This window comes from Chenopodium quinoa, unplaced genomic scaffold (assembly GCF_001683475.1).
Source record: "Chenopodium quinoa cultivar QQ74 unplaced genomic scaffold, ASM168347v1, whole genome shotgun sequence".
Taxonomy (NCBI): Eukaryota; Viridiplantae; Streptophyta; class Magnoliopsida; order Caryophyllales; family Amaranthaceae; genus Chenopodium; species Chenopodium quinoa.
This window is the reverse complement of record NW_018744845.1, coordinates 980786-993513: the sequence shown is the minus strand read 5'-3', so window position 1 is coordinate 993513 and position 12728 is coordinate 980786. Positions and strand designations below refer to the sequence as shown.

General features: G+C 34.9%; 1 protein-coding gene across 1 annotated transcript; it reads left to right on the top strand.

The window, feature by feature from the left end:
* Positions 1 to 768: 768 nt before the first annotated feature.
* LOC110704571 (serine/threonine-protein phosphatase PP1-like) lies at positions 769 to 9282 on the top strand. The gene is made up of 4 exons (XM_021882381.1): positions 769 to 1239; positions 3359 to 3918; positions 4507 to 4773; positions 8758 to 9282. The coding sequence occupies exons 1-4, from the start codon at positions 1065 to 1067 to the stop codon at positions 8770 to 8772; spliced, it is 1017 nt and encodes a 338-aa protein (XP_021738073.1). The 5' UTR covers positions 769 to 1064; the 3' UTR covers positions 8773 to 9282.
* Positions 9283 to 12728: the final 3446 nt, after the last annotated feature.

Below are 12728 nucleotides of genomic sequence, written 5' to 3'. Positions count from 1 at the left end.
TATAGTGAAGTTGGTCATCGATATTGTACGTTAATCATCGGTGTCGGTCGCAGACTAACGATGAGGGTTGCGCCGCTAGTCGCCATTATCATATGTCGATCGCGATGCCTATCGTGACACTAGTCGTAATAGAGATACTTGTCGTGATGATTTATGATATTGTTAGAATACTACCTTAATCTTTCCTTGATGCTCTATTTGTAGTTGCACGAAAGTAGGATTTCCTTTCTCGATACCCTCTTGTGAAATTTGTTATATACACTCGGGTGCACTGTATACCAACTAACTCAAAGTTAGATAGTTTTTGCTCTTCATTTGTTAATTAAATGAAAACAATCATCAAAATGAGAACAAAATACTCTTAGGTGTACAGTGCACCCGAGTGTATATAACAATCATCAAAATCCTTTCTTGATAATAGGACAGTACCAAGGTTGACTTCGTCTTACGTAGAATGCTAATTTGGTTCGTACTATACCAAATATGCGATTAACTTGTATTTGGTGTGTATATAATGAATTATCTATGAATCTCATTACAAATCATTGAAATCATAAACATTAACAAAAGTGTCACACTCACCAAAGTCCCCATCATAATCATCATCCTCATCACACACACTCACACTCTCTCACTTACAAATCTCAACCTTAGATTATATTTTATGGACATTATACGCGGTACTCCCATTTTCAACTTCAACTCCCTTTATCTAATATCTTAATATCTTTATTAATTTTTAATAATTATTAATTTAATCTTTATTACATAATTTCAAATTATCCCACGCGCCACGCTTCTCTCTCAACAATCCAGCTTTTTCAAATCTCTCTACTAACCCCTCAAAACGACACTCTAATCATTAAAACGACACCATCTAACCCTCAAAACGACGCCCAACTTCAATCCCAAAATCCCACATTCCTTCGAAACTTCCTACCAATCTTCGCATTCATCTTCTATCTCCCTCTAGAATTTCCCATTTTCTCTCTCTAGAAAAACCCACCAAACCCAGGAAGAGAGAGAGTGAAAGAGTGGCGGGAAGAGAGAGAAAGTGAGTGTTAATGGAGCAATCAGTATTGGATGACGTCATTCGTCGATTACTGGAAGTAAGAGGTAGACCAGGGAAGCAAGTTCAGCTTTCTGAGTCTGAGATCCGTCAATTATGTTTACAATCTAAAGATATTTTTATGAAACAGCCTAATCTTCTTGAACTTCAAGCACCTATCAAAATTTGCGGTAATTTTTTCATTTGGGTTTTGCTTAATTCTTTGTTTATTTGATTTATTGGATTGTTTGCAGTGTTTTACAATCATTATTTTATCTGGGATTTGCTTAATTTTTGTATATTTGATTTATATGATTGTGGGTAGTGTTTTTCAATCATTATTATATCTGGGATTTGCTTAATTTTTGTATATTTGATTTATGTGATTGTGGGTAGAGTTTTTCAATCATTATTTATCTGGGGTTTGCTTATTTTTTCTGTATTTTTGCTGTATTTGATTTTGGGTTAGTGTTTTTCAATCATTCCTATGTCTCGCCAATCTTGGTTTTGTTTAATTTTTTGTAATTTTGTTGAATTTGATTTGGGTTAGTGTTTTTAATCATAATATTACCTGGGTTTTGCTTAATTTTTATGTTTTTGATATATATGATTGTGGGTAGTGTTTTGCAATCATTAGTTTATATGATTTTTGCCCAATTTTCTTTTAAGTTGTTGTATTGTAATATGGGTAGTGTTTCCTAATCATTATTCTATCTGGTTTTTGTTTTGATTTGAGCTATTTGATCTTAATAATTATGACTGTTATGTTAATAATCAATACTTATTTTCTTTTTTTACCTGTTGACCCATGATTGATGTGTTATTGATTTTATATAATATAGGTGTATAGGTATTATCTTCTTTTAGATGTTGAGTTTAGATACATGTCTATTTTACCAGTTGACCTTTCTATTTAACACTAATTATTTGAATTATAATTGGACTCTGTTTGAGTTATTTGGTTACTGTTGAAGTTTAGTCTGTGAGCTCTAATTCATCTAGATGAGATCTTGATTCGATTTTGCTGCTGATAGGAATCTTTTCTGTTCTTTTGATTTAGTCTAACACATTGTGGATGAATTAGGTCAAGATCTGAAATCTGAATTTCATATAATGATCTTTTAATATAATCAGCTAATTAACGAGAGAAAAATAGTTACATTTCCTTTAAAAGTGTATTATGCTATGGTAGGAGTGTGTTGCTGATGCATTAGTTCATTACTTTTGGTTTGCTGAATTCAAAATTTGAAGTCTTTAACTTGAGCTAGTGATCTGAAATGATTAATTAGTCCCACTGATTATATTTTCATTAGTTGAAATGTTTTTTTATTCAGTATTTCTCTTGTATAGAATCAGCTATCTACTAGCTATTGCAATAAATATTTCTCTAATTGTCATTTTTACAAAATATCTACTGCAGCACCTCAAAAGCTAGTTTATCACACATTTTTAATGTTATCAACTAGTTTATACACTTTTTGCTAGCAGTTGTCAGCCACCATTTCAAATTATAGCTAATTTCACTAATGAAAGATCTCGGCTGAGACAGGATGATCAAAGGATTATTGTTTTTTAACATACAATGCCATGAAACACGTTCATTGCTAAAAGTGATCTCCAATCATGTTCATCATCTTTAAGTGAAGTACTATTTTTCCGTACAAAGTGATAGAAATTAAAGGTGGTGTGTGTGGAATCTGGGGATTGATATCAATAGGGCAGGGAAGTTTTAGTGAAATTTGGAAATTTTTCTTTGTGAGTGTTGGCAACCCAAGGAATTTATCACTTGCCTGTCAGTTTGAGTTAATATTTGTGTAACAGAATGTATTCCATTCTCTGTTTATCACGTAAAAGAATATATATGGTGTTGTGAGCTCTACTCTCACTGTGAAAGAAAGAAAATTACATTATAGCTACCAGCCTGCAACAATTATTCTGTAAACTGAAAACCTTAAATCTGTAATGCTTGAATGGTTTGTTGAGAACTTTACTCTTTCTGTTTAGGTTTTATTTTTCGTATAATCTATCGCTGACGGCCAATTGTCAACTGGAATTTCAGTGTGTGAATTATGACTAACGTACTTGGAACTCTTTCGTAGATCTAAGGCATGCATGTTTGACTGTTTTAGAAATCTTTTAACCACCATGGTTTAAAACTTAATGAGCTATTCATCATGACCTAAAAGCCAAAATATTATTGGTCTTTGACTCCTTTAGAAATGGACAGCGTGCTATTTTCATTTTTATCTATTTTGGTTGTTGAAGTGTTGAGTATTCATGTCTGATTGCTTATTTACATGTGATTTGCAGGTGATATACATGGTCAATATTCTGATCTTCTAAGACTTTTTGAATATGGTGGATTTCCTCCTCAAGCAAACTACTTATTTTTGGGTGATTATGTTGACAGAGGCAAACAAAGCTTGGAGACTATTTGTCTTCTTCTTGCATATAAGATAAAGTACCCTGAAAATTTCTTCCTCTTGAGGGGAAATCATGAGTGTGCTTCAATAAATCGTATATATGGATTCTATGACGAATGCAAGAGAAGATTTAATGTTAGATTATGGAAAGTCTTCACTGAATGCTTCAACTGTTTACCAGTTGCAGCCCTTATTGATGAGAAAATTCTGTGCATGCATGGAGGCCTCTCACCTGATCTGCACAATTTGGACCAGATACGGAATATGCAGCGGCCTACTGATGTGCCTGATACAGGTTTGCTGTGTGACCTTCTCTGGTCAGATCCTAGCAAAGAGGTCCAAGGCTGGGGTATGAATGATAGGGGAGTTTCGTATACATTTGGTTCTGACAAGGTGACAGAATTTCTTGAGAAGCATGATTTAGACCTTGTTTGCCGTGCACATCAGGTCAGGCTGCCAATTTAATTTAACTGTTTTAAAAAATAAAAAAAAAATCTTTGTTCATTTTCGCATCCTTTTTCTTATGATGGTGGATAATTAGAGATAGTTATTAGCAGCTGTTGTGTTCTGCCTCTTGTGCATGTTATGTGTATTCATTTTATAAGCTTTAAATATACAACCCATTTGATAGGCTGTGATAAATGAGGATAATAGGAAAGAAAACTATATGCAATTTTGTTAAAAAAATAAGTAAATAAATAAAAAATAAAAAAATATCAAATGCCAATGTCTGTGGTAATGGAATTTTATCCCAAATCACGTGAGTCATTTTTTAATTAATATTTCAACTCAATACCTCCTTGATGGTAATGGATAATTTGGAAATTAGGAAGGAAAAGCAACATTCGGGATGGACAAGTATTGCTATGGAAATTGACAAGGGACTTATATGAAACTACACTATTAATCCATTAAATTCACCCACCATCTATTACCATCTGCCTAATGAACTGATAGTATTCTTTTCTAAAATATTCTTTCTACTCCTATGCTCTCAGAAAGTCAGAACTGATATCAATCTTCTTGATAATCCAGGTAGTGGAGGATGGATATGAGTTTTTTGCAGATAGGCAGCTTGTAACAATATTTTCTGCACCTAATTATTGTGGAGAGTTTGATAACGCTGGTGCTATGATGAGTGTGGATGAAACTCTGATGTGCTCATTCCAGATATTAAAGCCTGCAGAAAAGAAATCAAAGCTCTTAGGTAGCAGTACTACTACTGCTAAGCCTGGTAATGGAGTCAACTTTTTTGGGAGCACTACAACCATGAAATCTGGAACTTCTCTCCCAGGGGTCAAGGTAATCTAGCTTCCATTTACTATATAAGACCAAGTGGAAAATTCTGGAACTCTAGGTTCAATCTAAAGCTTTGCATCTTGGCTTTCTATTACGCCTTCCCATTTCCTGGAACAACGCTATCTTCCTTTTGTTTTGTTTGTGCTTTTAGATTTCTATGGAAAGCAAAAACATAGAGTTGACTAGTTGAGGAGCCAAAATAAAATTCACCTCTCTTTTTTGTCTTGTTAAAAGCTAGTAGGACTAAGCTTAACCTGAAATTTGGCACTTGAATCCGCCTATTCTTTTTGTTTGTAAACTCTGCCCATCTTCACCTTGGTTAGAGATTACTATTAAATTAAACCCCTGTTTTTGGAATTTATGTGTGCTCTTGCTTTTCTCCAATCTTCACACCTCAAAGTGGCGAAAGTGCCTTGAATATTGTTGCTATTGGTTTAAAAAAAGTAGGTGACCAATTAGAATCATATTATGAAAGTATTAATATGCAACAATGCAAAAAATTTCATCTATGATGTAAATATATGTGGACATTATCGCATGATTGTGTTGTTACTGTTGATACCATATACTTCTTGATTTTCAAATTGAACCACTTCTAAATCTACACTATTAACACACTATACAATCTCTATTTTTGGTGATTTTATAAGCTTAGTCTTGTGGGGTCTTGTTAGAAATGTCACATATTAAGGGTTGAAGTTATGCATTGTCAAGCATAAAAAAGTGTTTCATTGAAAAGGCGGTTGACACTAATTTAAATAAATGGAAAAAGGAACAAGGAACCTAGCTAAATCAAGCATATGAATATAATGCTCTCCATTACAAGGTCTTTAACTGTGACCCTTCATGATCTTCTTGTGTCTATCATACTATGTTTAAACAGATTTGTCTCCTGAACTAAAACCTGTTTATTACTTCCTCGATCTTTAAATAATCGACCACATTCGGTCAAAGATAATTTTAATGGAATTGGGTTGAAATACCATAATTGTCCTTTGTGTAAGTTTTTACATTCTATAAGGTAGTCTTATCTCAACTTATTAAGGTGTATATGGACAGCATGTAATTAAAAAAATAAAAAAATTAAATTAAATAAATTAAATTAAATTAAATTTAGAAAGTGGACTATTATTTTGGGAGAATCCGAGATATTAAGATGGCCATTTAGTAAGGGGTGGAATGAGTTTGTAAGAAAATAAATAAACATGACATATTAGATTAGCTGGTATCTGTTGGAGTATTTTTTGAACTCTTAGCTTATTATAACCAGCAAAACCTTCTTTGGCAGCAATTTGTTCTACTAATTAACTCAGTTAAAGATTTACTCATATATAATAAATATATTCTCAGTCTCTCTCTAAAAAATCCTTTTGACACATTGCCTGTCTAGTTGTTGATCTTCCTAGTACCTACATCTAGACTCTTCGAATTATTTCCAAGACAACCTATAAGATCAGTTGAGATCACCAATCTGTCAAACCCCATGCACAGTCTTTTCCAATTTTTGTCTCTAAATAATAGATTTAGCAAGCATCATTCTTGTGGACTCATACCTAGAATCTTTCTTGCCCACAGCATCTCGACCAGAAGTTTCTTACTAAAACTAGAACTGCTGGATTATTTCATCTAACCTCCCATTTGAATTAAGAACTTCTGAGGTCATTTGATAACAATATATTTCCTCCATGCCTTCTTAGAGTCACCATACAAATAGAGTTGTGTACATCAGTACATCAGTACATGACTCAGGTTCCTTGTAAAAGTAGCAAACATTGGATGTAGTTCAAACCTCACTTAGAATTGTCTATCAGTTGTATGCCAAAGAGTGAAAGACAGCTTGGGATCTAAACACTTGTGTGATTGTACCTATCAAACCTTTGCTGCATCATAATTTGCTTCACCTTTCAGTTCCTTATAGGCGGTTATTTCACACTTTGATTCATTCTTTCTGCCTTTCCTTTTTCCCCCCTATTAATAGATACCTTTTGTTTATAGATGCTTGATTGGAATTTCCATATTCTACGTAGACTTTTTAATTCTTTCCCTCGATTTTTAGTGTATTAAGTGTAAATACAATGTAATTAAAGCACCCTATATTTCTTAGTTAGTCAGTACAGCTTTATTCCTTATGTATTGATTTAGCACATGCACATTGCAGTTTCTATGGGTGTAGAATGTGTGGACATGTGTGTTGATGTAGATTGGAAATGAGAAAGGTCTAGAGAGAACATATGAAGGAAGACTCTCTTAGGAGACACAGACAGATATACAACTTCAAGTAGATGAATGCCCAGCAAAGGATAAAAACCCTGCAAGGCAGCAAACATGAGCTGCCCCTGGGTGTATTTAGGGATCTCCCTCGTTAGAGAAGTAGAGAAAGGAGTTGGGAATATGTAGGTTATTTTGAGATAGTGACTACTGATAGACAAGGTTTCGGCTCTAATTTTGTAAAAGAGTCCCCTTAAGAGTCGTGAAGGATGGCATGGAAGATTAGATTTATAAAGACTCCCTTGTGCATTACCTCTTGTTAGTATTCACTTTGGTCACTACAAATCATTAAGCTCAATTCCTGAATTTTGTGGGGATGTTAAAGTGAAGGGATTATCTATTCACGCATTTCTAATCAATAATCCATGCTTTGACCAAATTGTTTTTTCTAATCTGTATCTATGAAAATTTCCTTGGTAATTGAAGTATGTGGCAAAATTTCTGCTTCTTTTTTTCACTGAAATATTCAGGATACATGAATATCATGCATTTTAATTCCTAAATATCTCTAATTTTGAGGATCACTACTTAGCCTGCTGCAAAGGGATTTGACTTTTATTTCATCAAGTGCTAACTTCATTCCTGTTTAATTTGTCACACAATGGCTAAGCTAGATGCCACTCCCAGTGATTCTTAAGCTGTAGAATATTAGATTTAATCTATATCTTTATTTTTGCCCACTTCATCGTTCAGGTCATGAAGGATTGCTAGGTTTATTTGGTAATTAAATTGCAAGTTGAGCAATAGTAATTCAGAACCAAACAATTTCCGTTTCAGAAGAAAATAAAGAGGCTATAGTATACAGTGAGTCTAAACATTCGGAAATAACTGCTGTAATAGTTGTATGAAAGAAAAGATCTAACTCCAAGATTTGAGCTGCTGGAATTTGTACAATTGAAAAAGAATGCTGTCTTGAAAAAAGTGTGATGTTGGAGTTAGAAATTCATTATCCTATTCTTTCTATATTATTGATAGAGAAATGTTTCTTCCGTCCACTGCATTCATAGGTCTAAGTTAGTTGGAAGTGCAATCCTTTGCCCTATCCTACTGCTATAAGTTCAGACATGATAAGTTCAGGATATAAGTTAAGATAAGGGTTACCCAAATTCTATTACAACTAAAATAAGCTCAAATAGGAAAAGATAAATTCAAACAAGTGAAAATCAGGTGGATAAAATACGCCCTAAAAGGTCCAATATGCTAAGAAAACCTCCTCTATTGTTATACTTCCTCCATTTCACTTAAATTGCATCACTTCTCATTTCACGTTTGTCAATTCATTATTTCAATCACTAATATAATACCAATAAGTAAAAACTATAAAAATTTGATATTATGAAAAAAATAAATTGAGGCGAATGCATTATGCTCCCACTATTCCGTGTATTCAGAATGACTTTCCATGTTATCTCAACCTCATATAATTGGTGTATAACATTTTTATTTATTTTTTGTTCAAAAATGCCTTTTATAGTGGTTTTGTTATATCTATCTTCTCTCCATCAGTTAGTAGTGGTGTATTAGAAAATCAAAACATAAACCACTATATAATTTTAGGGATGGTAACTATTTTCTTTCAAGACAGCTTACAAATATGTGACTATCAATTACATGCGGGGGGTTGGCTGCAGCCTCTGCTGCTGATAATGCGTAGTGTTTTCATTATTGGGTATTACGTATTAGTTTTTTTTGCTGACTCTTGATGTTAATCTTATGCAGTCATATGGTGCTTGAGTATGATAAGCTGTGGATTTTTCCGAAATGACAATTCACATTACAAAGTTCCCCTATGCTGTGACTTTTAATGGACATAATTAGCACAAACCGTGGAGACTGGAGAGTACAAATTTGGTTTACTACGGTCTGTTAATTGTACAAATGAGAAAGAGAATCTTATATGTGATGTATGGGATAATTTTGCTTGGCAGAAAGTAGAGGGCTGGGATTTATGGAAGAGGATGCTTGTCATTCCCTTCTGTTGTATAGACTGGCTGCTGTCGTGGTTGCCACTGCAAGTCTGCAACTTGTATGTACACTTGAGATCGCATCTCTCTGTCTCTCTCCCGCTATTATGTACTGTCTTTTCTTCTGAAAATGTAAACATGTCCTAACTTGTCTGCAGCATTGGCAACCCTGATACAAGGTAACCACAGTTATTTAGTTTCTCCTTTCTGTATTTTCTTGAACTACTGTATACTCCCACCCCTTCTCTTTTGTTGCTTTTCTAATCATTACCGATCTGCATATGTATTTTATATTTCAAAGCACGGTCGGTTATAGACGTTGATAATATAATTTTAAACATCCAGATGCTAGCTTTATTCTCATTAGAGAAAACAGGTCAAGGGTTTAACTTATATGCTTCTGTGAAAGCAAAATCAATCATCCATATTGATTAATGTCAATGGGCCTCATCCAGGCCATCGTCGTCTACTTTTAAAAATGTTACTTGATCTGTAGTCATCGAGCACCTTTCATCATGAATTGTCTTAGCAAACATTCAACCATGGTATAAATGTATAATCGGATATATAGTAAGTTAACGTTTACTATTGGCCAACATTATTCTATGGAAAAAACAAAAATTTCCATCTTCCTTTGTAACTTTCTTTGGTGCTAAAATGTTGTACTGTGGTTAAGCAATGGTGGGCTACATGTGTTTGAAACTGATTTGCGCTATGATTTGTTCAATGCATACCGCGATTGACTTTGAAACTGCTGTATTAGTATTGGAAATTCTAGTCTTCAGAACATTCTCTAGTAATCTCTTTCACGATCTTGGGTTGAATTAGTGTAGTGAGAAATGCGCAACTTTTCTTTATTTCTTGGTCCTTTTGAAGCGTGCGTCACACAAATTTGACCCATATTGTTCATCAAGCCATAAAGCTAAGTAGTGATAAATTAATCTCCGGGATTTGGAAATGCATTTTTGCTCGATTTCTATGGCTTTTCTTTTAGGGTTACTTTGGTGTGTTACAAGAATCTAATAATTTCTTCACATAATTGGTATTATTTGGAACAAAAACAATTAAGATTGGTAATAGCCTAATCTCAGAAAGAGCGTGAAAATCACTGGTTGAACCTATTCTTGCCCTTTCTACCATGGCTTGATATTAGAAATCTACATTAAACTCGTTTCCTCTTAAAGGCTAGTAACAACTGCTATTTTATGCTTTTACAAGCGTTTTCATTGCCTTAGTGCCTGAAGCCAATGCCATTTTACTATGCGTTAAAGAGAGTACAATTTTGAGATGAATTTTCGAGATGCTCGGTCGATGGCAAAAGTTCATGATTTACATCCATAAACCAAATAGAAGTGTTGAAATGTCTTATTTTTAGGGCAATTTTGTTATGAAATTATTTCACGTTAACTAGATGTTGAATTTTGGGGCAATTTCTATTTTGGACATCACTAATACTAATTTTTTTTGGGATAATTATAACTAGGGGTGTTAACGAGTTGAGCCGAGATCGAGCCTCTTCAGGCTCAGCTCGAACTTGAAGCTCTTTATGCTTGAGAAATTTAGCTCGACTCAAGCTTGATGCCCTGATAAATTGAGCTCAGTTTGAGCTCAAAACCCTTAGACATGGCTCGGCTCAAGCCTTGACTCAAGCTCAGCTCAGGGCTCGATCAATAAGTATTCAAACTACTCTTAAATTTATATGTTTTTATCAAATTATTTTAATTGATGACGGAATTTCCTCAAATAATAAGGTCCCATATATGACAATAACCCCCTAAACCTAATTGTCAAAATAGATAAATTTAGGTTACAAATTATTAATATATTTAAAAAAAATGTGCTTGTTCACGAGCTTTCAAGCCAAGCAAAGGATAGTTTGGGCTTGACTTATTAAGATCTCGAGCCGAGCCCAAGCTCGAGTCGGGCATTGACCAAGCCGGCAAGCTGAGTATCGAGTAGCTTGCGAGCAGGCTCGTCTTGTTAGCACCCCGAGTTATAACGGATCAAACTAGTAAATAACATTCCACTTGATAGATCTTCACAAGTAATTTTGTAAGAAAAGTTTTATCATTAATTTCCATTATTTGTTACTCTGTATCAATTATTGAGTGTAATATTTGATAGATCTTCACAAGTAATTTTGTAAGAGCACATATAGGAGTTGAAGTTTCATTATTATGGACACCAATATGATATTTTTCTTATAATATACGGAATAACACAAACTTTTTATTATTTCCGCCATTTATTAACTACCACCAACAAAAATTAAATAAATTAAGTGAATTGCAAAACACCGCCATCTAAAATGATCACCACTGCCAACATTTGGTGTGAGTGGACAACCATGCCCTTACTACTTCACCAGGCCACCCCATATCCTCCTCGGCGACCCACCACCCCTTCCGACCGGCAACAACCACCACTACCATGACCGACGACCCACTACATCCCCCTCAATGAGAACCCACCACCTTCCCTCACCGGCAGGAAGGTGGTGGTTTTTTTATTTCCGGCAATCGCGGTAACCGGAGCCCAAAATCGGTTACCGACTTACCGTGCCTGGTAACCGGTTTTGGGCTCCGGTTACCGTGCATGGTAAACGGTTACCATGGTAACGGGAGCCCAAAATCGGTTACCGTGTCCGGTAACCGGAGCCCAAAATCGGTTACCGTGCCACGTAATCGGAGCCCAAAACCGGTTACCGTGGCTGGTAACCGGTTTTGGGCTACGGTTACCGCGATTGTCGGAAATAAAAAAATCACTCCATCGGTGAGGGAAGGTGGTGGGTCGTTATTGAGGGGGATGTGATGGGTTGCCGGTCAAGGTGTTAGTGATTGGTGGCAAGAAGGAAGATAGTGGTGAAGTACTAAGGGCATGGTTGTCCAATCACACTAAATGTCGGCGGTTTTGATCATTTTTGTTGGCGGTACTTAACACCCCCCTAAATTAATTCTTCATCTGTTACATGACGTTTTTTCCATTGTGAAATTTTCACACCAGTCATGAAACTTTATGTTAAATACTCATATGCATCTCCTCTCCTCTTCTCTCCTCCTCTCTTTTAGGGTTTCTCCAAAATTTTGGTCGTTTAGGCCAGAAATAGAATTTTCTTTAGTTTTGCAATTTAGGTTTCAATAAATCTACACGAGTAGTGTAGATATTCGTCTGTTTCCCTATGGTGGAGTCGTTAGTTTTTGTTAGTTTAGTTGTTTGTTTATGTTTAGGGTTTGTTTGTGAGTTAGGGTTTATCAAAAAGGTAATCATCTTTTGCTCTATTGTCAGTTCGTTGGTAAAGATTTGTTCGGGATCACAACGGTTGTCAAGTTTTCAAATGCGTTCAAGCGAATCAGATGAAAATCATCCTTACGGCTACAACAAATCGTTAGACCGTCTCTCCAAAAAGGCTGTATATTCCAGCGATGTGTGCAAGAGATGTACCACGGTGCAAGATCTTTTCAATGATCGTAGCTTTGATGAAGGAAACCCTAATTTGATTCAATTTTATGTATTTGTTGATTTAGATTTCATTTGTAGATGTCGAATGGCTTTAATGAATTGATTTGTTTCGGAAAAAAAAAAAAAAAAATTCACACCAGGCAAGAAAATTAATATACGGAGTAGATAATTACAGTCAAATCTAAAGCAAAAAGGTTCCAATTGTGGTAAATTGGCATTAACTCTACTACAAACCATCAATTGACACGCCATTCACTGAAGAACAAG

Coding starts and splice junctions, on each gene's coding strand:
- LOC110704571 (XM_021882381.1), top strand. CDS start 1,065: ATGGAGCAATCAGTATTGGATGACGTCATTCGTCGATTACTGGAAGTA. Junction 1,240..3,358: donor AGCACCTATCAAAATTTGCG/GTAATTTTTTCA, acceptor TGTGATTTGCAG/GTGATATACATGGTCAATAT. Junction 3,919..4,506: donor TTGTTTGCCGTGCACATCAG/GTCAGGCTGCCA, acceptor TTGATAATCCAG/GTAGTGGAGGATGGATATGA.